The sequence below is a fragment of the Sorex araneus genome, chromosome 6, assembly GCF_027595985.1.
Source record: "Sorex araneus isolate mSorAra2 chromosome 6, mSorAra2.pri, whole genome shotgun sequence".
Lineage (NCBI taxonomy): Eukaryota > Metazoa > Chordata > Mammalia > Eulipotyphla > Soricidae > Sorex > Sorex araneus.
The window spans coordinates 5,062,084-5,085,868 of NC_073307.1; the positions used below are offsets into that span (position 1 = coordinate 5,062,084).

The 23,785-nt window shown below is 40.7% G+C and overlaps 1 protein-coding gene across 1 annotated transcript in view; it reads right to left on the reverse strand.

Annotated features, from left to right (window-relative positions):
* Positions 1 to 23,785, reverse strand: part of COL25A1 (collagen type XXV alpha 1 chain) — a 454,237-nt gene that overhangs the window by 127,123 nt on the left and 303,329 nt on the right. The window contains exons 6-7 of the mRNA XM_055140998.1: positions 21,485 to 21,511; positions 21,303 to 21,329 (exon numbers count right to left, since the gene is read on the reverse strand). Of these exons, the coding sequence (XP_054996973.1) occupies positions 21,303 to 21,329; positions 21,485 to 21,511 (54 nt within the window). The remainder of the gene's footprint in view (positions 1 to 21,302; positions 21,330 to 21,484; positions 21,512 to 23,785) is intronic.

Consider the following 23,785-nt stretch of genomic DNA (forward strand, 5'->3'; position numbering starts at 1 on the left):
CAGGCGGGTCTATAATACTAAGGGCCAGGCCCTCTAGGAACTTGAAAGAATGAATTCTTCTCATCTTCACGGCATTGTTTTGACAGATTAAGAATGGAAGATGCAATGAGGTTAAGGGTTTTAGTCACATTTTTTCCCTAAGTCACACTCTCTGGCCATCTGCTAAGAGTTCACCCTGAGTCATCCTACCGCCCGGAAACCCTCCACGCACCACAATTCATTCACTTGCTCAAGATGAATCAGCTCTTGAATGAGATCCTACTATAACCACAACAATATTTTGACATTGACATCAGGCAGGCAACCAGGGAGAGCCTACCCCGGGTTCCAGGGAGCCCAGAGTCTAATCAAAACAGGCAGATCCTAAGCCAGGAATTACTATCTCTTTGGAGATATTTATGCCCGCCTCTTCTCTCCATCTCTCTGTTTTCTCTGTCCTTCTGTCAAGCTGAGTTGGTCATCAGCTTGTTGCCTCTGAGCAAGTAAGGAGGATGCAGCGTGGGAAACAAAACTTGTCTATGAACATGTCGGCTCCAAGCTGCGTAGAAAACACAACTAGCTGGGAAGAGCTTACTCCAAACTGGAAGAGGGGAAGGAAGGGGGTTAGTGGGCCCCCAGAAGAGAATCAGCACAAAAGGGGACCATAGGGGATGCCAGGGATTGAACCCGTCTCTGCTACATGCAAGGCAAAGGCCCTACCTGCATACTGTCAACCTGTCTGTCCCGCATTTGTTTTCTTTTGGGACCACATCTGGCAGTGCTTGGGGACTACTTTGAGATAGGTGCTCTGGATTGGGGGCCAAACACAGGTCTTCTGCATACAAAGCATGCATGGGACCTTGGGGTTCTTGTTCCAGCCTCCAAATTTACCTTCTTTAAGCAAACAGAAAGTTTTCTATTGCACCCAAGACAACTATCTCCATCTGAAGTTAGTTCAACACTGCCTGAGAGAGATCAGCCATTTGGGGAATATTGCTCTAGACTCCCCCCACCCCCCAGCTTCTGGACGATCCCAGGGAATATACTAGAGCCAAGGAGAAAAATATTGTCCTTTTCCAAAGCAACGGAATCTGTACTCAGGTCACAGGGATTGAATCTCGCGCTAGGTGGTCCCTCAACTCCACTCAGGGAAGGTTGGAGAAGGACTGTGGGGATGACAGCAGGAAAAGGAAGCCTGCAGAAAGTGAGGTGAGAGACAAGCTAGAATGTTGGCTTCTTCGTGTCACTGCAACCTTGTAATACAAGTGATGTACAGAGGAAGAGGCTCAAGGTGGCTAGGGGGAGCAGGGAGGGAAGGTACTGTATGAGCTACAGTTGCCATGGACAGACAGACACAGTTCACTGCTAAGGGCGCCTCACCTGGACCGAGGGGGCTCGGTGAGGCCAGGGTGGGAGCTGAGATCTGCGGCTGGCAAGGATGAAGAGGCTGAGCGGATTTGATCTGAGCTGCTCACCTGAGCCCTCTGGAAGGGGATATTCTGCCTGAGGTGCAGGAGTGAGCAAAGTGGGAGACGATACCTTCAGAGAGTGCTGGAAGCTGACTTTGGTGTGGGGATGGGGCACGTTAGGGAAGGCACATTACCTGTTAGTGAAGAATGGCTGAGGGGACACAGTCGTGGGAGGTTTACAAAGAGGCTTCCAGGGGAACGCAGCAGGAAGTCAAGATTTTCCACAATGATGGCGTCGTGTATTTGTGGGTTTGAGGAAGACAATGTTGGCAAAATGATGAAGAATGGACTCTAAAAAACTCAAGATACTGCCCACAATCCTTTATCTGAAAATTCAAAACTCTGAGGTCCCTAAGAGTAGACTATTTCTTCCTAAAGTTAAAGATTTTTCTGAGTCGGTGGTGAGTATTTTCTGAACAGATGTGAGGCTATTTATGGTCGCTAATAATCCTGGGTGTGAACATTCATGTTTTTCATGCAGCAATTGGTGGCTGTGTTACAGGGTACCCAGGCCTCCGGGGATGTCACACAGCATGTGGTATTTGGACAAGATTAACTTTCTCATTCCTAAAAACTCTAAATTCCGAAACGCACGTGGCTCCGAGGAGTGGAAGGAAGGACGGCAAACCCATTCTGAAGTTGATGGCAAAGATCCCTTCCATGGAATTAAAGACTTTTATAAAAAGGGTAGGAAGCTTTGAAGTGTAGGCAATGAGTCTCGTATGAATAACTGAATTTGTTAGTAGAAGCTAGTCTGGCTCACGGCCGCTCTCCACATGCTCGGGCTGAGCGTCACCAACGAGTGAATCCCCAAAAAACCCAGGTATTCGGGACTTTGTGACTGAGAACTCTGGATTCAACAGGACCTGGAACGGGGATCCTTCACCCGTATCCCCTGTCTCTGGCAACTCAGCAGTCACGCCCAGAAGCCACCTCTGGCTGGCGCTAGATAATCTCCTCATCAGCCATCATCCAGAGTCATATGTCCTTTTCTCCCAGAGGGAACATAACATGACACCTGCCCTAACCATGCTGCCAGACTCTGTGCCAGGCTGTTTCACTCGGGGCACCCCGGAGAGGAGCAGGTGAGACCCCTTCCTGCCCCAAGGGACCAGCCCAGGCCACCCAAAACCTCCAGAACTCAACAGCTGCCAGGCTCATGGCAACTCTCCAGATGCTTGGGCCGAGCCTCACCCACGAGTGAACCTATTCCTGGACCTTGATACTTTATACCACACACCACCCATACTCCAAGAGTACCGCACCAAGGCTCAACCTTTAACAACATGTTAGTGATCTCTTATAGAAGGGTGTAATGGCCCCTGAGTGGAATACAACAATCTTCACACTCTTTCCTTTAAGGATGCTTTTTGGTAGCATTTTCAGCAGTTCTTTTTATAACTAACAATACAAAATATATTATTTTGGTTCTGCTTTGGGGCAGGGATCGAGGCTTGGGATGGACACATCTGAAATACGGTGGTGGGAAGGTGTCATGGTGGTGGGAGTGGTGTTTGAATATTAAATGTAATCAAATATTGCAAGGAAATGTGAGTGAGTGATTTAGCAAAGAATTGATTTGTTTCCTGGGCAAGAGGTCTAGAAGGGTCAAAGAATAGAGGATGTATTCAAACATTTGATGCCAAAGATTCAGTTGGAGACTGAAAAAGTAATTGGTTGAGTAATTATAGCAATTAGGGCATTTGCCTTGCTCATGGCCAAGCTGGGTTCAATACCCAGCACCCCACATAGTACCCTGAGCCCTCCGGGACTGATCCCTGGACCAGGAGTAAGCCCTGAGCACCACCAAGTGTCTAAGTGTGGTCCAACTCTCCACCTTCCACCTTAAAAAAGTAATTGTTTAAAAATATAGCACTATATATATATAATTAAGTACATTATGATTAGGATATATGATTTTCAAGTAAAGGCAAAAACAGTCTTGGAAAATTTTGCTCTTTTAGGAGAAAAGTTTTGCTCAGAATTGATTTGATTACCAAAAACTGCATAATAATTTATTTTAAAAATATAAAGAATGTGAAAGCTAACATTTTTGAGTTAACTTTAAAGCTATCCCATCTTCATATAATATGCATTTAAAATATACAGTCTGAATTATGGAGCCCACACCAACAATCCCTTAATTCTTGAAGCATCTCAGATGGCAGGCAGTGAATCAAGTGTGCAAGGCAATCCTAACACTACACGTCTCCCAAACCAAGAGTGCTTTCTAGCTGAGGTCCGGGGCTCACCTCCACTTGAGTATAACCTATCCATTTCCAGAAAGGAAACCATGGACATCTGGGAGAGGAGCACAGCATGGATCAGGAAAGAATGGTGCCAAGAAAATAGCATATTCATTAGCTGACAAGGCACCTTCCATAGATGGGGAAATCGGCATTTGTCCAGTAGCCTGTGAGAAAACATCAACTTTCTTGGCATTCTTCGCTCTGGGAGAGAAAGAGCAAAAGTGTCCTGCTGTTCCCTAGAAACTCGCGTCAGTATCTGGCTCCTGGTGCATTTGCTCAAGTTGCTCTCGCTGAACTGCCTGAACTTCCTGGGGCGAGCTCCCTGCACAGGAGTTTCTTACTTGTAGCTTAGGAGGCAGGCGGTAGTCACACCAGGAAAGAGTGGGTGACAAGCCCAAGGACCCGGAAAGAACAGGTGGTCAAGTACCCTTCTATTTCCTCTCCACTCTGGCTCACCGCACCTAGAGCTGAGCCCACAGCCATGTCTAATGGCCCTTGGGCATAAGGGGACGACGCTTCAGGGATAACTGAGGAGGGCGGAGGACAAGAAGAGTCACGTTCCTTGGAGGAGCACCATGGAGATATCTTCCCATTTCCTAAAACCCACTCCACTGTCCTCCATATCCTCGACGTTTAGTGTTTTCTCAGGATCTCTTCAGTGACGCATCAAGAGCGACAACGGTCGGTGACTGGAAAGCATGCCTGGAATTTACATGCTTCCAGAGGGGGCTAAAATACTGATTTCCAGTCAGGGCATGTCTGAAGGCTCTGGAACTGGCTTTACATTTGATGACGCTTGTGAAGATGGGGGGAGTCGAAGGGCTGCAAGGCGCAGGCAGATAACGTGGAGAAGGAAGGAGACTCCAGACCGCAGGAAGCTGCGGAGACTGGGCTGAGAGGGAGCCAAGCCAGGGCTCAGAGGAAGCCCCGAGGCACCATGGATTTGACCCTGGGGGAGCAGATCTGCTCCCTCCCCACCTGCTTCATGAGAAGCCAGAAATCCTGGCTCTGCCTCTTCTCCACACGCTTCTCACCAGTGCAATGTAACGTATTTTACAGTCCCCCCTCACACACACACACACACACACACACACACACACACACACACACACACAAATACTACAGTGGGACCAACTGCCCAGTTCAACATCTCTGTGCTTTGGGTGTTGAATCAGAAACAAGCAGAGAGAGGGTTTGTCCCCCACCCCACCCTGAAGGAAAGAACGGTTGAAGGACCTTCGCTTTTGACGGAAGGGTTCCTGGCCCCGGGTCCACTGCTGTTGAAATCCCTGGCGCTCGAGCCACACAACTTTGAAATATAATTGCTAGGAGGTCACTGAGAGGACAGAGAGAAGAGAGGGAGAAGGTGCAGTGCTCTGGGAAGGAATCCCTGTGTTCCACAGGATGGGTCTGTCTGGGCGGGGTCCTGTCAGCAGTTCTCAGGGAAAGAGGCAGCTACGATCTCTGAGAGAGTTATGTTTTCTCTGGGAATTTCAGAACAGGATTTCCTGACCTCTGTGACTTGAGATCTAAATTTTATAATGATAGGGATACGAGAAATATAGACTGACACTATTCCAACTCTCTTTTTCCTTTACCTTGACTTTCCCTCTATGTGTCCAAATTTCAAATATTTTGATGACAGAAAGTCAGCTAAATATGTCAAGACTAAAGAATAAGTTGTCTTGGAAAATTACTGTAAATGAGGGCTTGGAGTAATTTTTGCTGCAATTTCTGGCTGGGTCAGTTTCATTATTTAAGTGTTAATTTAAATTAAGAAAGTTAGTTTAAATGTAATATTCCATTTAGCAAAGGAACTTGCCACATGTAAAAGAAGCAAGATTTTTTCCATCCTGCGATTACAAGGATTAATTCTTATAAGCTAATGAAAAAGTAAAAGTGTACTTAGTCTTTTAATTTAGTAAACATTAAATGGAGTATTTGTCTTACTTATCCAAAAAAAAAAAATAAGAAAAAGTCAACAGTGAAAAATTAAGTTCTGTGCTTAGCCACATTATAAATAATTAAGACCAAGGGAAAATATTTCTCTGATGTTTTTAAAAGATCTAAAAGCAATAGCCTATTTCCAAAATACAAACATGTGTCATAAATGATATTTTTTCCTTCAGTGGGTCTTCAATTTCAGCACCCGTAAGGAACAAAGCATTAGTTTTAAAAGCCAGGTGGCATCTGGCATGCTCAGATAAGTAACCACTTCTAACACCTCATCAGCAACAACCTTTATGACTCCCATATGTGGCAAAAATTATGAAATATGCCTATTGTATCATTATTAAAATGGAATTACTTATTTATGCTAAAGCTATCAGGAGAGGGACATTAGCAATTATGAAATACAAATATGAGGACGAATTTTATCACTTTTCATCTTAAATGAAGTTTCAGAACATTATATACAGTTGAGAGAAAACTTCATAGACATCAATAGTTCAAGTCTTTCTGTTTCTCAGCCTGTGTATATGGCTTGGGAAAATCATTACATGTTGGGAAAATGGTGTGAAACAAATATGACTTAGGAAACATATTTTGCAAGAAACTTCCAAAAGCAGCTTTAGGTCTGAGAATCATTTGTCTCTGTGTCTGTGCAACCATTTCTATACTTACATATCAAATTTCTAGAAATAGAAGAAGTGATGTAGTATTAGTTGAATGACTAAAATCAGAATCCGGGGGGATCCCCACAGAATGGAGTATGTGGGGAAAAGAGTCAAGAGCAATGTTCAGCTCTGTCGGGCTTTACAAATACACAGCTGAGAAGCGAGGAGCAGAAAAAGGTGTGAAAACTACAACAACAACAAAATACCTGTAAAGTTTAAATTGGTTAATTTAGATAATACATAGGTAGCAGATAATAAATTAAGAATAGATCACAGTACTCATTTATATGATACAACCACCAATGTTATTTAATGTTCGTCCCTGGCTATAGTACACAATAATAAATCTATGTGGCTAGGGTATGCCTGGCTACGCTTTTTTAATTAAATTATTAAAGAATGTCTGCATAATGATATTAGATATTTCAGTATTCCATGTGAAATATTTTTATGTAGAATTGTCCAGTATTAAAATGCTAGCACCTAATTTGGAAATGCCAAATAGTAATTGCCTATTCTCAGAATCAGACTTGTGGGCTACCAGTTTGCAGCCTCCATAATTATTTCTTGAGAAAGAATTATTCTATAGCAGAGAGAGTACATAAGAGTGCACACATTTCAAAATTAAGGAAAAAATGAAAATGTCTCATTCCTTTCCTGTGCGACACCCAAAGGTGTTATTCTCTCCCCTACAAAGAAATCCCGGGTAAGTTGTGACAGTTTCTCAAGCTACAACCTTGTTGGCATTTGCCATTTCATTTGACACGTTCTAAATGTCTTGTGTTATTCTAACAGTTCCTATATAAAATTCTGGGTAGATACCATGACTCAAACTTTGCATTCTTCTCTGACACATTTTATTAGAACTACATTGCTCCAAAGTGGAAGTAATACCCCAGACCAGTATAGAGTTACAGCATTAACATGCAGCATTGCAGTGGGCATAGAAAGTTTTCTCCATTTCAATTTGTTTGACTTTTCTGCCTAAAAGTGCAAAATGAAGGATGAAGCTGTAAATCTCTACATTAATTTTACGAACAAATTCAAAATGTCTCCTAGATCTCCAGATATCCCCTTCTTTCTGTAACTCCTCAAAATTCCGTTCCTTTAAAAAACATTATTGAATAATTGCAAATGACTAAGGAACTAAAGGTTGTAAGACCAAAAAATAATGTGAATCATACAAAAAAGACAACAAAATAGAAGATCTTCATGATGTTGCATCCTAGAATTTCCTAACACCGACAAGAGGAGATTTTAGTATGTCACTTTACCGATGGAAAAATAATGTACATTATTTGTGATAGAAAATTAATAAAGTTTAGAGGGTCATGCTCTTAATTTAAGCATAGTAGTTAGTAATGTATTTGGCAGACAAACAATAACATTATTTAAGGAAAAATAAAATATATCTTGTTATTGTTTTCAGAGTCAAAATTACAGTATGTAGATTATGAATTCTTTTAACAGCAAAGACATTATAACAAATAAATATAAAAAATGAAACTGATGTAAATAATTAAATTGAAGCTAGTGTTTTTTTGTCATATGATGGATATTAGCCAGTTAATGAAGACAAAATAGATTCTGGTTTTTAGAACAGCTGAGAAGCTATGCTATAGTTTTTCTGGTGTTTATCTTCTTAAAGAACTATTCAGTAGGATAAGAATGAGTTAGGAGTAAGAGACACTCAAGGCTGATATATTATAGGGGGCTGTCATGACCTCTATTGAGTGTAGGGAACATGCTGAAGTAATTTAATTATAAAAATTTTATAATAAATACATCATTTAATTATCAATTGTTAAATAAAAGAAATAATTTGAAAAACAAAATGAAAGCTTTTATTCCTACAGAAAATTCTGGAAATGACATTTTTTTAACTTCTCACTTCCTCAATCCTTAAGAAATATATGGAAACAGGATAAGGAAAGGTATCTGAGTTCTGAAAAAATAAATTGTTTTGATTATTGATTTATTTTTTTCTTATCTTATTCTCTGTTATTACTAGTTTGGGGATGGGGAGTGAACCCAGATACTCATTCATTTCATGCACTCCAAGCTATTCTACCACTAGTGTTTGAAATTTTTAATCCAAGAAACAACTCACAAGTCTTGAAAGAGACAACATAACACCAACTCTGCCCATTGACATGTTTGAGAAGATGTTTCTGTGTGTTCTGAACTTGCTTACAACCCCCTTATCACATCCTTTCTCTCATAAAGGGATGATCTTCTGCAAAACAGAGGAATGAGGATTTGCAGAGATATCTCAAGGTTGGGCCACAATTTTAGTAGTCTAGATAATCAGATGAGCTCATCTTCTGACAACAAGCCTGATGAAGGCGGGAGAGATAGTAGAGTGGGTAAGGCACCTGCCTTGCATGCAGGCAACCCGGGTTCAACCCCCAGCACTGCATATGGTCCCCCAAGTCCCCCAAAGCATGATCCCTAAGTGCAGAGCCAGGGTTAAGCCCTGAGCATCTTGGGTGGGCTTCATTGGTCATCCTGCCCTCCAGTGAAATACCCCAAACCAACCTGATGAAAGGTCCACATATAAAGAAAAATTGAGAAAAAAAAAACACCAATTGAGCAACATGCCACAGAGGTGCCTCTGGACTCCGCACCAGGCTGACTCACTGGTGGCAACCCAGAGGGGGTTCGGTGAGTCTCCCCACCCAACCCCAACTAGCACCAGGGGCCAGAAACCTCCAGAAGTCAATCACTATCATGCTCACGACTGATTTCCACAGGCTTGGACAAGCCTCATCCATAAGTAAATCTGCAGAAAAACTGAGGTACACAGGACTTGTGACTGAAATCTCCAGGCTAGCACGGAGTCGGGAGTGGGCAACCTCCCCCAGATCCCTGTGTTTTGGGTAGCCTGGCAGTCACATCCAGGAACTGCCTCTGGTGTCATACAAGCTCATTGATGGCCATGATTCAGAAACTCAGAAATAAATCTCACGGAAGAGATCAACACGAGAGCAACAAGCCACAGAGATGCCTCTGGACCCCAAAGTTAACATCCAGTTAAAAAAAATGGAGGCAACCTCAGCTGTATCACCGTATTTAAATTTTTAGAATTCCTGAAATGAGCAGTATGCTCGTGGCTGCATGACATCTCATACTCTACACCACTGATGTACCAAGACTAAGGCTTAATTGGCTCCAGGGTGAAATACAACGATCTTTACACACTGTCTTCTAAGGAAAATTTTTGGGATCATTTTTAGCAGAATATTCATAACAAGCAATACAAAATAAATTAGTTAGGTCCTGCTTTGGGGACAGGCTTTGGGGGTCGTGGTAGAAATATTCAAAATATGGTGGTGGGAAGGTATAGTGGTGGTGGAATTGGTGCTGGAATTGTAAATGTAATAAATTACTGTGAACAACTTTACAAAATAAAATAAAATTTAAAAAAATTAAAAAGATAAAAATAAAAAAATAAAAACCCAGTTAAATCTAATTATCTGAAAATGCACCTAGAGTACCAATTTTTTTGTTTTTATGCTTTGAGTGCTCACTGCAAGATTCTGATGCTGTTCTTCCCTCACTAGGATCCTTCACAAGATTCACACCAAAGCAGGGCATGGATGCCGAGGAGCTAGCAGGTATATGGTCTATGAAAACAATAATGTCACTTTATTAGTATCATTATTATCATTTGTATGATCAGTCACTTAAAAGTTTACTGTGCAAATGATGTAGAAAGAAAACAATACCTAACAGCCAGTAAGGATTTCTCTGAACATCAACAATTCCCAAGCAAAATTTTAACTAACTGCTAAGAGAGGAGACACAAAGGTTCCTAATACTCTGGGAAGTCATTAAGGCACTCATTGGATCGGAAGGAGGGTCTTGCAGCTGACACGCTTCCCCTACAAAGCCAGTCCTGTTTGCCCCCGTGATTTACAGGCTGTGTCTGTGGCAGGGGCCGGTGGACACATTAGTGCAGGGATGCTGATGTCTGGCACTGAATGACTTTCCAGAGACATCTCACCCAGCCCGACAGGAACTGCTCTCCCGGAACGTGAGTGGGGGAGCCGTTATTCCACCTACTCTGATGGGAAGAATAAAAAATGTAGTCTGAAGTCTAGTTCCTTCCGCAAATTCCAATGTACCACTCCAAAGCTGCTATTTCATACTTTCTCAATTTTCCTTTGGTTAATCTGCTCCATTACATTTTGGATGAAGCTATTATTTTATTATGCATATGGGAGTGCTGAGGATAGAAAGGTGTTAATTATGTTGAAATTTATTAGTTAAAAAAGTTACTTATAGGGACCAGGTATAACAGGTGCCTATACTACAGGTAGAGGCACTTGCCTTGCATCCAGGTTTGATCCCTGGGGTCCTATATGGTCCTCCAACCACCCCCTGGACTCAGGAGTAGCCCCTGAGCATCACTTGGTGCAGTAAAAAAAAAGAGTTAGTTATAAATTGCTTTATTTCTTACTTGCAATCTGTAGATTGTTCATAGATATAGTGTCAAATATTATCTAATTGGACACTGTTATTCATAGTGTTATATATTATAGTAGAATACATATTTATCATTGTATTTATAGAAATTCATTATAGCATAATAATCTGGATTTTTTCCCATTTCAAATCATTGTATTACTGTATCACTGTCATCCCATTGCTCATCAATTTGCTTGAGTGGGCACCATTAATGTCTCCATTGTGAAACTTGTTACTGTTTTTGGCATATTGAATATGCCACGGGTAGCTTGCCAGGCTCTGCTGTGTGGGCAGGATACTCTCGGTATCTTGCCGGGCTCTCCAAGAGGGATGGGGGAATCGAACCCTGGTCAGCCGAGTGCAAGGCAAACACCCTACCCGCTGTGCTATCGCTTCAGCCCATTTCAAATACTATTTTAATATATGTATCTAAAGACTATCTTTTCCTTATATAATAATAAAAATAACCAGCCCCAGATCTAGTTCTACCCCCATATTTTATTACATTCTTTAGTTGCAGGCACTATTATAACCCATAGCAGCACATTATATGGAAAATAGATTGAAGACTCTCAATGTTTGCTTTAATGTGAAAATTAACTTGCTTAACTATGAGACAAAGGAAAGAGATTCTATATAGTTTTGTGATTATTATGCAACAAGGCATTATCTATTATTTAGAAAACTTTACAGTAAATAGCACTTACAAAAATTCAAGCAAAATAAATAGAACAATAAGTGTATATATATATGTAGGTATATATTCCCCTTCACCTAAAATCTTCCATTCCATTCATTCCTGAGTAAAATATAAAATGGTACACATAGCCTGAAAATATATAAAGAGTCTGACATGCAAATCATGTAAAACAGTAAAAGGAGAAATATTCTAATTGATAGAACAATGAGTATAAAAAGTTTAAGCAAATTAAATCTTTATAAAATAGAAGGAGGGTGATTGGTTAGCTCTGTTGGTTAGTACATGTACTGAAAAAATAGAATAACTATTTTGGTATTAATTATCACTGTATTAAAAACTAAAAAGAAATATAATGAATATTTGGAACTGACTGGCATAACTGAAAACTGACTAGAATTCCTTACTAGGCAATATGCTTGGGATAGACTTTTGGTTTTATACTATATCTATGGTCATCAACAGAAATTTTAGCTAAAGACTCAAATATAAGATATATCATCTGTAGCTCAGGGATTTGCAAATTGTTCACTATAACTTCCAAACATTTTCAAAATAAGCTAACCTGATTAAGTGTCATTTATAAATATTTACAGATTTTGTAAATTTATACCCAAAATCATACCAAGGGGTTATGTACTATATTTAAAGGGATGTAAAATCGGTAGTCATTTTTCCCTTATATTTTTCTTTTTTTTATATCTTGATGAACTCAGCTATATAACCAAAAACTGGCATATAATTTGCAACACTGAATTCCAGGAAAAATATTGTCTATACATCAACCATTGTTTGCAAATATAGGTTATTTTTCATGTTGACACACTTAACAAATTGACAAATATTCCTGGATTCAATTCAATATAGCAGCTCTCGGTATGAAGTATGACAGAGAATACTCAAAAGAGAACTCTGATTATAAAATGTAACAAGAGTGATTGCAAATGTAATGAGCTTTCTGTTTCCATGCCAACTTCTGCTGAATCTGGAAAGCATTAAAATAATTTTCTCACAACTTCTTTCTTTCCATTGTGTTCTCTCCATTCCCTCCTCACAGGTAATACATTCAGCAGCAAAAGAGTTGAGTATTCATTAGTGCTTAAGAGAGAGGCAAGGGTTAAGTAAATAAGAGCATCAAATTAATATCCAGACCTAAGTGTTTTAGCAGAGCCAAAGAATCTGCTTCATCACTCAAGTCAACAAGGGTTAAGATAATAAAATAAACTTCTAAATGCTTTCCTTTTCTGGAACTTAATCTTTTTTTGCCCACGATGTTTTTAAGATACTATCAGTTTTGCATAGTCCCAGCTGTTACGAAAATTTCCTTCACTACACTGGGAAAAGAAATAATTTTGTGAACAAAATTAAGTGGAGCTTCTGGGTGGCTTCTTGAAACTGAGTGCCCAGGATTCATTTAGAGCCAGCTGTTAGCTGATGAAGTTAGAGCCAATAACTACTAAATCATCCAGTTATTAGACTTCTGTGCTGTTGGGCAAGTTGTGGCAGCCAACTGATTAAAGATTAGGCAAAAGTCAAAAGGTAATTTCATGATATTTGTTCATTTTATTCGGTGAAGAAATGTGCCACAATTTCGGACAAGACAGTTCCTTCATTGAAAAGAGACACTGCAAATCACTTTGCTTCTTTTAAAAGTTGCAGTTCATGATGTGGGCAGAGACCCTTATGAACCAGGCAAACCTGAAGGCCCCTTTAACAGAGAGAGAGAGCGTGGTAGGGGCAACAGGTACCAACAACCCTGGGGAAAGCCTTTAAAAGTCTTGAACCTTTTATATTTGACACTCAGGTTCTGTTACTGATCAAGAAATGTAATTCTATCTTTTGCACCAAAAAAAAAGAGGCTTCGAATAAAAGCCGGAAGAACAAAATACCTTGTAGAACATGTAAACACAGCATTATGAGCAGCAGAAAGCAGACCGCTCATCTGGTCGTCCTGAAGGGAAAAGGCTCACTAAGAGAAACCGCCAAGATCTCCGTAATGCACATTTTCCAAATTGGTGCCATGTTGCTGAGCAGTGAGTAATGTTGCGTGACAAGGTAATTGGTGTCCTGGTGTCCCTTGGATGGAGGTACAATCCCGCCCTTCCCCTGTCTCTGTGGCATCACGGGCTGGCATGCTTTCTTTCATTTGTGTTTTGGTGGGCTGACAGTGTATGTGTTTTAAAGACAGGGACCACCAGGATTGCAAAGAGGTACCCTATTCACATGTGTGCTCTCAGTTTTCTTCATTTCTTCACAGAACCATGAAATGTTAAACTTGAAAGGGGTCCTAGCAACCATCTGGAGGCAGCTTGGCACTGTAGAAAGAAAGTGGAATCTCGGTTTTATCCTAGCCCCGGGTTCGACAGATGAGCATGAAAGGGCTGAAACTGGTCTCTGAGCCTGTTCTCATCTCAAGCCTCATCAGGAAGAGATGGGCATATTAATGTTTGAGAGTTACTGTAGAGGACTAAAGAGAGAACAGGTGGGCCATATAACCGCTACGTACCTAGGCTCACATCCTGTCCACCACGCTCTGTTGACCAGCACCAAATATTTAAGCTTTCTAAAGTTTGATTTCTGCATCCACATATGGGAAGTCAAAGGAACTCTTATCATCGGCTGTTGGTAGAAGGTATATCTTCAAAGCAAGAGGGGCAGATTTTAAGAACTCAATACCATTATTTATTGCTGTCAGTACTTGGGCTATTTCTGTAGCCTCCATTGTTTCACGTGGACATCAATGACCTGAGTGAAGGGCAGGCAGCTGGACCTCAGGGAACAGCACAGTTTGGAGGCTGAGTGGGCTTGAACCACTTCTTTCCACGCACATTATGTGAATTCATCCCACACCCTCCATGTGAAACTCGAGGAGAGCTGTTGAGAGCGAACCACAGATTTCGCACACATTACCTTACTTAGTACTTCGGGTAACCATAGCCACAGACACTGGCCAAGGTGGTCCCTATCCAGCCTGGCGCCGGACCAATGACTGTAAGCACTTCATTCTACTGCATTCACTTTGCCACGTTTTCTTTCTGATCACCTGTCATCTTGGACTGTCTCAAGGCTTAGAGAGGATGTGTGCAACCTACCTACACAGGTGTTGAGCGAGCTGGGAGATTAAGCAATTAGTTTTAACTCTCAGGGAATTAAAATTTCTGGTTCAGGAATCGCCTTCCGGCACCCTTACGGCAGATTGCCAGGGTCTGCTTGAACGCAGGGGTGAGTCAGAGTCTCAAAACTTTGTGACAAAAACTGACGAGGATGAAATGAAGGTCTCGGATCATGAGGGTGGTGACCAGCAACACACAAAAGCAACATTCCAGTGATGCAATCACAAGCTCTAAACTGCTGAAGCATCGGGTTGGACTGCGAAAACGAATTCAAGGGCAAACGGCAAATCTGTAATGACATCTCCCCAAGACTCAACGAGGAAAATACAATTCTCATGTCAGGATGCATTTCTTCACAGAAATCTAATCCTTGGTGTCTCTTAGAACAAAACTAAATTATATCTATGGTTGTTATATTATATCTAAAATCACTGGTTTGAAACTGGTTCAATATATCTAGACAGAAAGTTCATGCCAAAAAGCCATTTCTCTGCATTAAATCATCTTTCCGTCAACAGCCTTCAAGTAGTGTCAACTTCCCTCCCATTTACCTTTTGCCTTTGTACAATGTGACTCCCATGCTCGCTACTTGGCCTGAGGTACCGCCTTGACATCCCAAGACCGAATCTCACAGCTTTCCACCACCCCACCCCACCCACCTGAAGCCCGGAGCTTTCTTTGCATTAATAACAAGATAATAACTATTACTAACTTGGACAAGATGGATAGACAAAAATCAAAAGAAAAACTAATGAATATTGATTTTTTAAAAAAACATGTTCGAAGCAAAGTACAACCATTTTTGGCGTGAACAAGAGTGCAGCCATTTTAGTTGTTAGTAGCCATTTTGCTGTTGGGTCTGATTATGTAACTGACAGCTGAACTGGGCATGAACCCGAGGCCACATCTTGGGAAAGGGAGCAGAACCAACAAAATTTACAGTGCTTGCATATAGTGCCAGCCCATCAGTAAAAAGTGGGAATCCACTGGTTGGCCAGGCATAGAAAGACTCGAACAAAGGGGCACTCACAGGTGGCACTAACCAATACGCTTACAGGTCAGTTAAGGAGAAAGAACAAGTGGTTTTAGGGTACTTAAACCCTTTCCGGAGCTTGGTGGGGGTCGTACCCCGACCTTTCTCCATGGGCTACAGCCCTGGCCAGTCAGTCTGCAATATACACTCTCTCTCCTCTCCCTCCCTCTCTCCCATTCTCTCTTTCTCTCTCCTTCTCTGTCTCTTTCTCTCTTTCCTCTCCCTCTCTCTTCTCTCTAACCCTCTCTTTCTCTCCCTCATTCTCTCTTTCTTTCTCTCTAAGCCAGTAACAACTCTCTTTAATAAAATCTTTGAACTCCTCATGAGTATCTTGTGTTCAAATCACAGACCCTAACAACCAAATGAGGAATGAATGGGAAGAGAGAAAAAATATATAGATGATATAGATATGTACGTGAAAGATGGAGTTAGGATTTAGAAAAAGAGTTTATTGCACAGTAGTTGAACTAATTTTTTCAATTTAGGTTGTATTATTATAACTGTTCTTATTGTCAATTATCAAGAGCCAGAGGCTGCTGAGGAAGGAAGGACCTCAAACATGGTTAGGGAAGGTATTAAAGCATGTGCCAATCAATTATCATCTAACGCAAAACAATATAAAATAAAACAAACCTACTGAATGCCCCCAACTAAAAGCCCAATGGACCGCTCTGATTGCTTCTGAGGCATCTGTCCTTTCTGGTCAAGCGCTGCAGTGCCATGCTGTTCCCTTGAGGCTCTTGTCCTGGTCTCCTCTACCCCTCGGCTCCCCCTGGATGTTCCGAAAGTGGTCCTCCCTTCACTCTGTCACCTACCTTTACCCATGGTCTCCATTCTCACTCGGTGACAGTTGGGTGGTGTGTTAATTCCACCAAGAATACTGTCCCCAACACTCCAGCCTCAGATTTCTGTTGGCTACATTATTCCAGTGAGAGGACTCACCATAATCACAAATTTGACACAATTAAAATTCAACATGTCATGTATTGTCTTCACCCTCCCTGCTGACTTTTATCATACCAGAACATCAGCCCTCTCTCTCTCTCTCTCTCTCTCTCTCTCTCTCTCTCTCTCTCTCTCTCTCTCTCTCTCTCTCTCTTTCTCTTCTTTGTTCATCTCCAGCCCCTCCAGCCAATCAGGTCCAAGACTACTGCTTTATACCCTGCCATTTTATTGCAGTATTAGCAATTCTAATTTTACCCTGGCCACAACTCCCCCCAGAACTGCCAATCTTGGATATGAAACTAGTAAGACGTAATTCATCTCCCACCCGCTCTCTGCTTCAAGATTTCTCTCTCCTACTTTTCTCCTCTGCTGTGGACACCTGTGGTTTCCCCTCTTGGCGTAGAATTTTGCTTGGCATTGGCAACAAACCCTGTTAGTGAGAGGCCCCGATTTCCCCAATTCCTTTCCCACCTGTCTCCTTGGCTCAGTTCTAGCTGCGCAGGGACTGTGTGACATGGTCTGGCCAATGGGACATGAGCAAAAGTCAGCTCTGACAGAAAGTCATGAGAAAATTTTTGTGTTTTTTTTCTCTTTTATCCTCCCTGTTGATGTAGAGATAGATGTGATAGTTGGACTTGAGTCAGTCTTACCATCATGAAGGAAAGGTCAGGAGATTCACAGAGACTTCCGCAGTAATATCAGTGAATTATATAAATAACACCATCGAAGTCTCCGAACATTTATTTTATTATGTGAGAAAACAAGACTCATTTCCTGTTTCTGACAGAAAACATGGTGCTTTTGAGACATTTTGGTGATTACTTTGAAACTATTCTTTGGCTCAATGACTTAACACCTGACCATTACTGATCCTCTCCCGACTCTAATAATACCCAATATTCTAGACCGAGCCAACTTATCTCTCTGTTGACCTCTCCACTGAGGATGGGACATTGTCCTGACGTGTTCTGAATGACTGACAGAGCTACATGGCCTACTTGTGGTCACTTCTAGTTATGTTCCAGATGGAAGTAAGACTAATGAGAATACCACTGTAGTAATTTGCCAAATAGATTTTCATAAGATTTCTATTCATTTGAGAATAGACCAAGTTGTCTGATGATAATAATAAATATCAACTGATGTTGTTAAGGGATCAATATTGATAACCATACTAAACATTCAAAATGTTTCATAATGTGATCTTAATGAATTTCAGTCTCACATGATACATTTTTCTATACTGAAACCTATCTTCTTAGCCAAATGTTAGTCTTTAAATGAAAAGTCATTTTGTTATTTCCTACTTGTATCTTATGTGCAATATCAATTTTTCTTGGAATGTGTTATGTCATGCTCTTCATCTTATTTATTAAAGATTTCCTAATTGTTAGTTCTAACTCAGTGCTACCTCTTCTAGAGACACTATTTGTTTATTTAAAATTTTTTAAAATGGAAGAGGGTCATTCTTCTAGTATTTCTTGGTATAACTACTAAAGTCACATAACATGCAGCCACATCTTTTTTTTTAAATTCAGGCAATCGTAATATTATCACCTCCTTGAGTACATAGTATATGATAATATTTTATTTTAACATTCAACATTTACCCAGTTATCCCTGTTGTGGGTGAAGGTGGTGTAAATTAGAAAGACCAGGTCTTTGCTCCCAGGGGGTTCATATTCTAAGGAGAGACATGCTTCACAGACAGTCAACAAGAGAAAAATAAGATGATTAAAGTTATAGATTGGGCAGTTGGGGAAATTCTTCCTATGACAAAATTTGAGATGGAGTCGCAATTACAAGAAGAGCCTCATGACAAGGAGATCAGGGAAAGCAGATGAGAAATCACCGATGTGACTGACTCTTTGAAGAACACGTGAAGGATGGTCCAGGGAGTCAAACCATAAGAACTGGATTTCATTCTAAGGTTGAAAACATAGAGAAACACGATCTACTTTACAGTGAAAAGTGATCTTTCTGCTATGCAGAAAATGGACTCTAAAGGGTCAAGAATGGCAGTAAGACTAATGAGAATACCACCATAGTAATAAAAAATCCCCTAAGATGATGACTGGTTGAATTTGGTGGTGATGGAAGACAGCAAAAAGTGGACACAGTTGCCATCTCTGTAGCAGTAAGCATGATAGTCTTAAACATGGTAGATGCTTTTGTTGTTATTAAACGCATGAAGATTTCAAAATAGTTACAGCCTCATAATTCATGTATTATCTGCCATTTTTCCTGCTTTGACTCACATATTTTGTCTTAATATACTCATGACAGACAATTGCGAAGATAAAAATTTAAATTATCTCACATTCAAGGAAATAGTAAAGATGCCATAATCGAAAGTCATCTAATAAAGAACTAAGAAGCTGTAGGGTCATTATGTTAATTATAGGAGGAAATAAATTGCTTTTAATGAGTGGAAAAGTAGAATTTAAATTCAAGATCAGAGGGCCAGAGTGCTAGGGTGCTTGCCTTGCACGTGACCTACCAGGGTTCCATCCTGGCATCCCATATGGTCCCCCAAACACCTCCAGAAGTGATTTCTGAGTGCAGAGCCAGGAGTAGCCGCAGAGTAGCGCCAGGTGTGGCCCGTAACAAGGCCCACCAAAATCAAGATAGAATGAAATGAACAGGATACTTCAGTACAAAGTTCAGGGAAGAGATTCTCCACCAGCATCTTTGGAAGAATGTGTCTAGGAAGACGATTGTGGGTTAACTTCCATTAAAATTGAAGATGTTTCCAGTCCAATTTATGCTCTATTCTTCTTATTTTCTTGTGGATAGAAAACCATAACTTTGCTACCTTGGAATGATAAGGGCCCTTGAAAGTAGCTAATATTAACTTTTCAGATATTTATGTTTATTAAACTCTTAGCACACTATGGCTCACCTGCCAATTTCCAAATTGGGATATAAAAAAAGACAGGAAATCAGTGGGTCTCCTCATCCTCTCAAACAGGTACTTCCCAGAAAATTTAGATTTTTTTTTTACCCATGAGGATTCATCCTTCATTATAAAATAAATGCAATTTCTTCAATAGAAGGCAAAATTCAGGGGGAGATAGGATCAATTTTGACCACCTTCCACCCGAAATGCTCAATAAAACCTGAATCGCCTGGAACTTGGCTTCAGTCAGTGTGAAAACTGGCTGAAGTCTGTATAAAAGACAGTCTGGGTTCGTCAAAGTAGTTCATGAACTTTGGCCAAACTTTCAAGAAACCTGGTCCAAGTATTCGTTTGTGATGCAACATAAAACCAGGTGAATTTCACGTGGTTTTGGGTTTCATTCTGAAATTCTGGCCTCACTTTATAATCCATCATCACTTTTTGGAACGATGAAAGCCAACACACCTTTTGAAAATGAGGACTGCATGCATACCGATGACAGCTAAGCTGTGAACCACCCCCTCACTTCCTTTGCCAAAAGAAGACTTCTCAGAATGTAAAAAGTTTCTCTCTTACCTGGACGGGGCAAACAGTTATTTTGATATCGTGTGTAGAAAGAAATGACGTCTGATTCACAGAGACATACCAGGTGAACTAATCACCACGTACAGAGCGAGTGGCTCTCTTCTAATCATTTAAGCTTAGGAGAATTTATTAGAGTCACGTTCATGACAGATACAATGGTTAATCTCCTTGCCATTAAGGATGAGCTTTTAGTTTGAAAGCTAGTCATCAGCGGGACTGTGAAGAAAGGAATGCTCGGAGGCACAATCATTTCTATCTGAAGAAAATGTTGAATCAGGAAAGAAAGGCAACTCATAGCATAACCTTTACCTAGATTAATAAACACGAGGTGATAACACAATCATATCTGTGTTGACTAGATCCTTTGCAATCAAATCTCTACTGTGGCAAAAATGAATTCAATAACTAATGACATATCTGTGCATGTCTCCGAAAACATGACAGTTTCTGTTTTAACCTGAAAGTTCTAAATGTGCTTTTCCACTGTAAAAAAATAACTCTCTTTAACCAAATACTCACTTTTGAGCATAGTGACATGAGAAAATTGAGAGGTATGTCTGAACGGAGCCCCTACATCATTGGAACAGTATGTCTGAACATTTGGGTAATAAGGCACAGATGTGAAGCAAAGGACTTGGCACTACCAAGGTAACAACAAAGCATTCACCATTGTGTTAGAATGGTGAAATGAGCCACATTTGAGAAGAATCAAAGAGCCCCCTTCCTCCTCGGAATGCTGAATTATCTCACACCTTTTATCTACTTAAGAGCCTATGAAAACAAGAAATTCAAATAAGTAGCATTCAAACTTGAGATGAAGAACACACATTTAAAATGCATTAATATTTTCATCTGTAATATAGCATATTTATGCAATAGCACATAAAGTTTAACTGCAGCGAAAGGCCAAAATTCAGTGGGAATCCACATGGCCTCAATATTGTGAAACGATGTATGCAAATCTGAAGGCCCTACGAACAACATCGAACATAGAGGTGGTTGACTTGCTTCTGGCCCGTAATCGGTGGGATTGACTTCTGTGACTCTTCTCTGGTTAAGATCATGCAGAGGATATCCACATTCGTTATTTTTAAGGCTCTTCTACTTACATGTGGTACGGCAATTTTCCCAGCCACGACAGAATGACATGACACAACGACACTTATGAAGCTGGGGCTACTTCAGTTCCATAAGATTGGGACTCAAAATTAGTTTTCCACCCAGGATGGGAAAAGTGCGACTTACCCGAGGTCCCTGATCACCTTGTTCTCCCTAGAGGGCAGGAAGGAAGAGAAAATGATTGTTTAGCACAAAGCACGTCATCCTCACCAGAAAGATAAAAATACAGTTTAGTATATGCTATAGTACAGGTCCTCTCGACAGGGATTTCCACTAACTTCACTCATTTCTGTTGTGCTTTTTCTTACCTTGTCACCTTTCATGCCGGGAGGGCCCTGAAATAAAGGGAAAGAAAAAAATTGTAATTAATATCATTGTACCTTGAATAACTCAGCTAGAGCTAGTTGGAAGATTCACCAAATGATATTAGCTATCCAGCACCCCAGGGGTCCTGGAACTTGAAACTCTAGTTGCAATATGACTAGAATGTGGAGATAGTTATCATATACATACACACAGCAAAAAAAGTATACATATCATTGGATGTGATGAATAAATTTTCCACAAACTAAAGTCACCTAAAGCAAGCAGAACCCAGGTTAAAAAACACCCCAAAGCCCCTCTTCTGATAATTCTGTGTCAGGACCCTTCACTGACAGGAATTACTCTTCTGACCTCTGACAGAACAGTTTGCCTCTTTTTGTACTTTATACAAATGGTGCTTTATACTTTAAGCAGCATGTGTCTGACCTCTTTTGCTTTATCTATGTGAAATGCATACATAATGTTGTGTGCATCTTAGATCTTACTGCTTCGTAATGTTCTCCCCACGTGAATAAACCATTATTTATACTTCCCACTGTTGATGGGGATTTGCTTCCAGGATTTTCCAGGTCGTTTCTTATGAGTAGCATTTCTCGAATTTCTCTCAGTAAGCATCTTAGTTGTGTATCTTTTGGAGAGAAATTGTGTGCATTTCCACTGCGTGGAGACTCTGAAGTGGAACTGTTAGATGAGAGCGAATTTCTACGCTCAGTTTTAGGAGATACTGCCAAATAGTTTCACAATATGCATCTAGCAATTTACACTCTCATCAGCAAAGTATAAGAATTTTACTACCTCTATGTTATCCACAGGACTTGACATTTTTTCATCTTTTTCATTTCAGATATTCTGATGAGAAGTATAGTTGTTTCACTCTGTGTTTTAGTCCGTATTTTCTTAACATTTTTATCAGTGTATTCAGTGAATCAAGTGGTGAGTCATGAGTATGTTGCATTCCTCTTTTAAATCAGGTCTAAGGAATTTATTTGCTTATTTGCAACAAGTGTGCTGAAAGTAGACTATGGACTAAACATTATGGCCTCTAAGTACCTATATGGGCTGGTGCGATAGATAGCACAGCGGGTAGGGCATTTGCCTTGCACGCGCTGACCCAGGTTTGATTCCTCTGTCCTTCTTGGAGAGCTGGGCAAGCTACAGAGAGTATCCCACCCGTATGGCAGAGCCTGACAAGCTACCCGTGACGTAGTCGATATGCCAAAAACAGTAGCAAGTCTTACAATGGAGACGTTACTGGTGCCCGCTCGAACAAATCGATGAGCAACGAGATGACAGTGATACAGTGAGATTTGCAACACACCCAAAGTGTTCATTAATGGTCTCCAGGTAGGATTCTGTTCTGGCACAGTACTGGAAACCCAAAGAGATGAAGAAAAGGACCCCAACCATCAAGCTTAAGAAATATAGCAGGAGTTATTTTGGTCCTGTGTAGGATAACATTGGGTTTGTCCTTTCAGCCTTGCCGCGGGGAACTTAGTTTACCTTAAAGCAATGTCCTTTCTGTATGGACATGGGAAGACAGTAAATATTATGCTTTGTCACTTGGGAACTGATTGACTCCAATAATATTTACCCATGGGTATCTGCTTTCTCGGCTCAGTTTCCCTTAGTTCCTAACATCCCATAAGCAGGGTCTCGATGAGGGATGGAATGGACCCAGGGCAAGCTGTGAGTTACCCTGGCATCAAAATGGGCCAGGCCAAAGTGCCACAATACTTAACTATAAATTGAGAGCATGGTCATAGACAAATGCTGTCATGATTTAAAAGTAACAACAAGATTAGGACCCAGTTGGGGCTAGGAAGACTAACCTGGCCTGAGGACTGTGATCTGGAATATATAGTGAGATGTACTCAGAAAGAACCAAACTTTAATTTTGATATATCTTTTACTGTGCTCATACAGAATGACATTGCTAGAAATGTTAGAAGTAGTTTTACTACAACTATTTAAGCGAATTACTAGCTGAGGAAGGAAGAAAGTGACATACTCTTGTTTGGATCCCACCTTTGAGCGGATCTCTTAGTAATCTGAAGTAATCTCCTTAGATGAGATTTTGTTAATCTTCTGGAGGAGTGGTCTAACCCCTCTTTATTGATTTGTTAATGTTAATCCACTTTTGTGTCACCATCCTATGTGATTGCTATATAAACTAAGACTGTAGGAGAAAGAGGAGAAAACACAGAAGCAGAGAGAAGACACAGAAGTGGTGAGAAGACACAGAAGCAAGGAAGAAGACACAGAAGCAGAGGGAGAAGACACAGAAG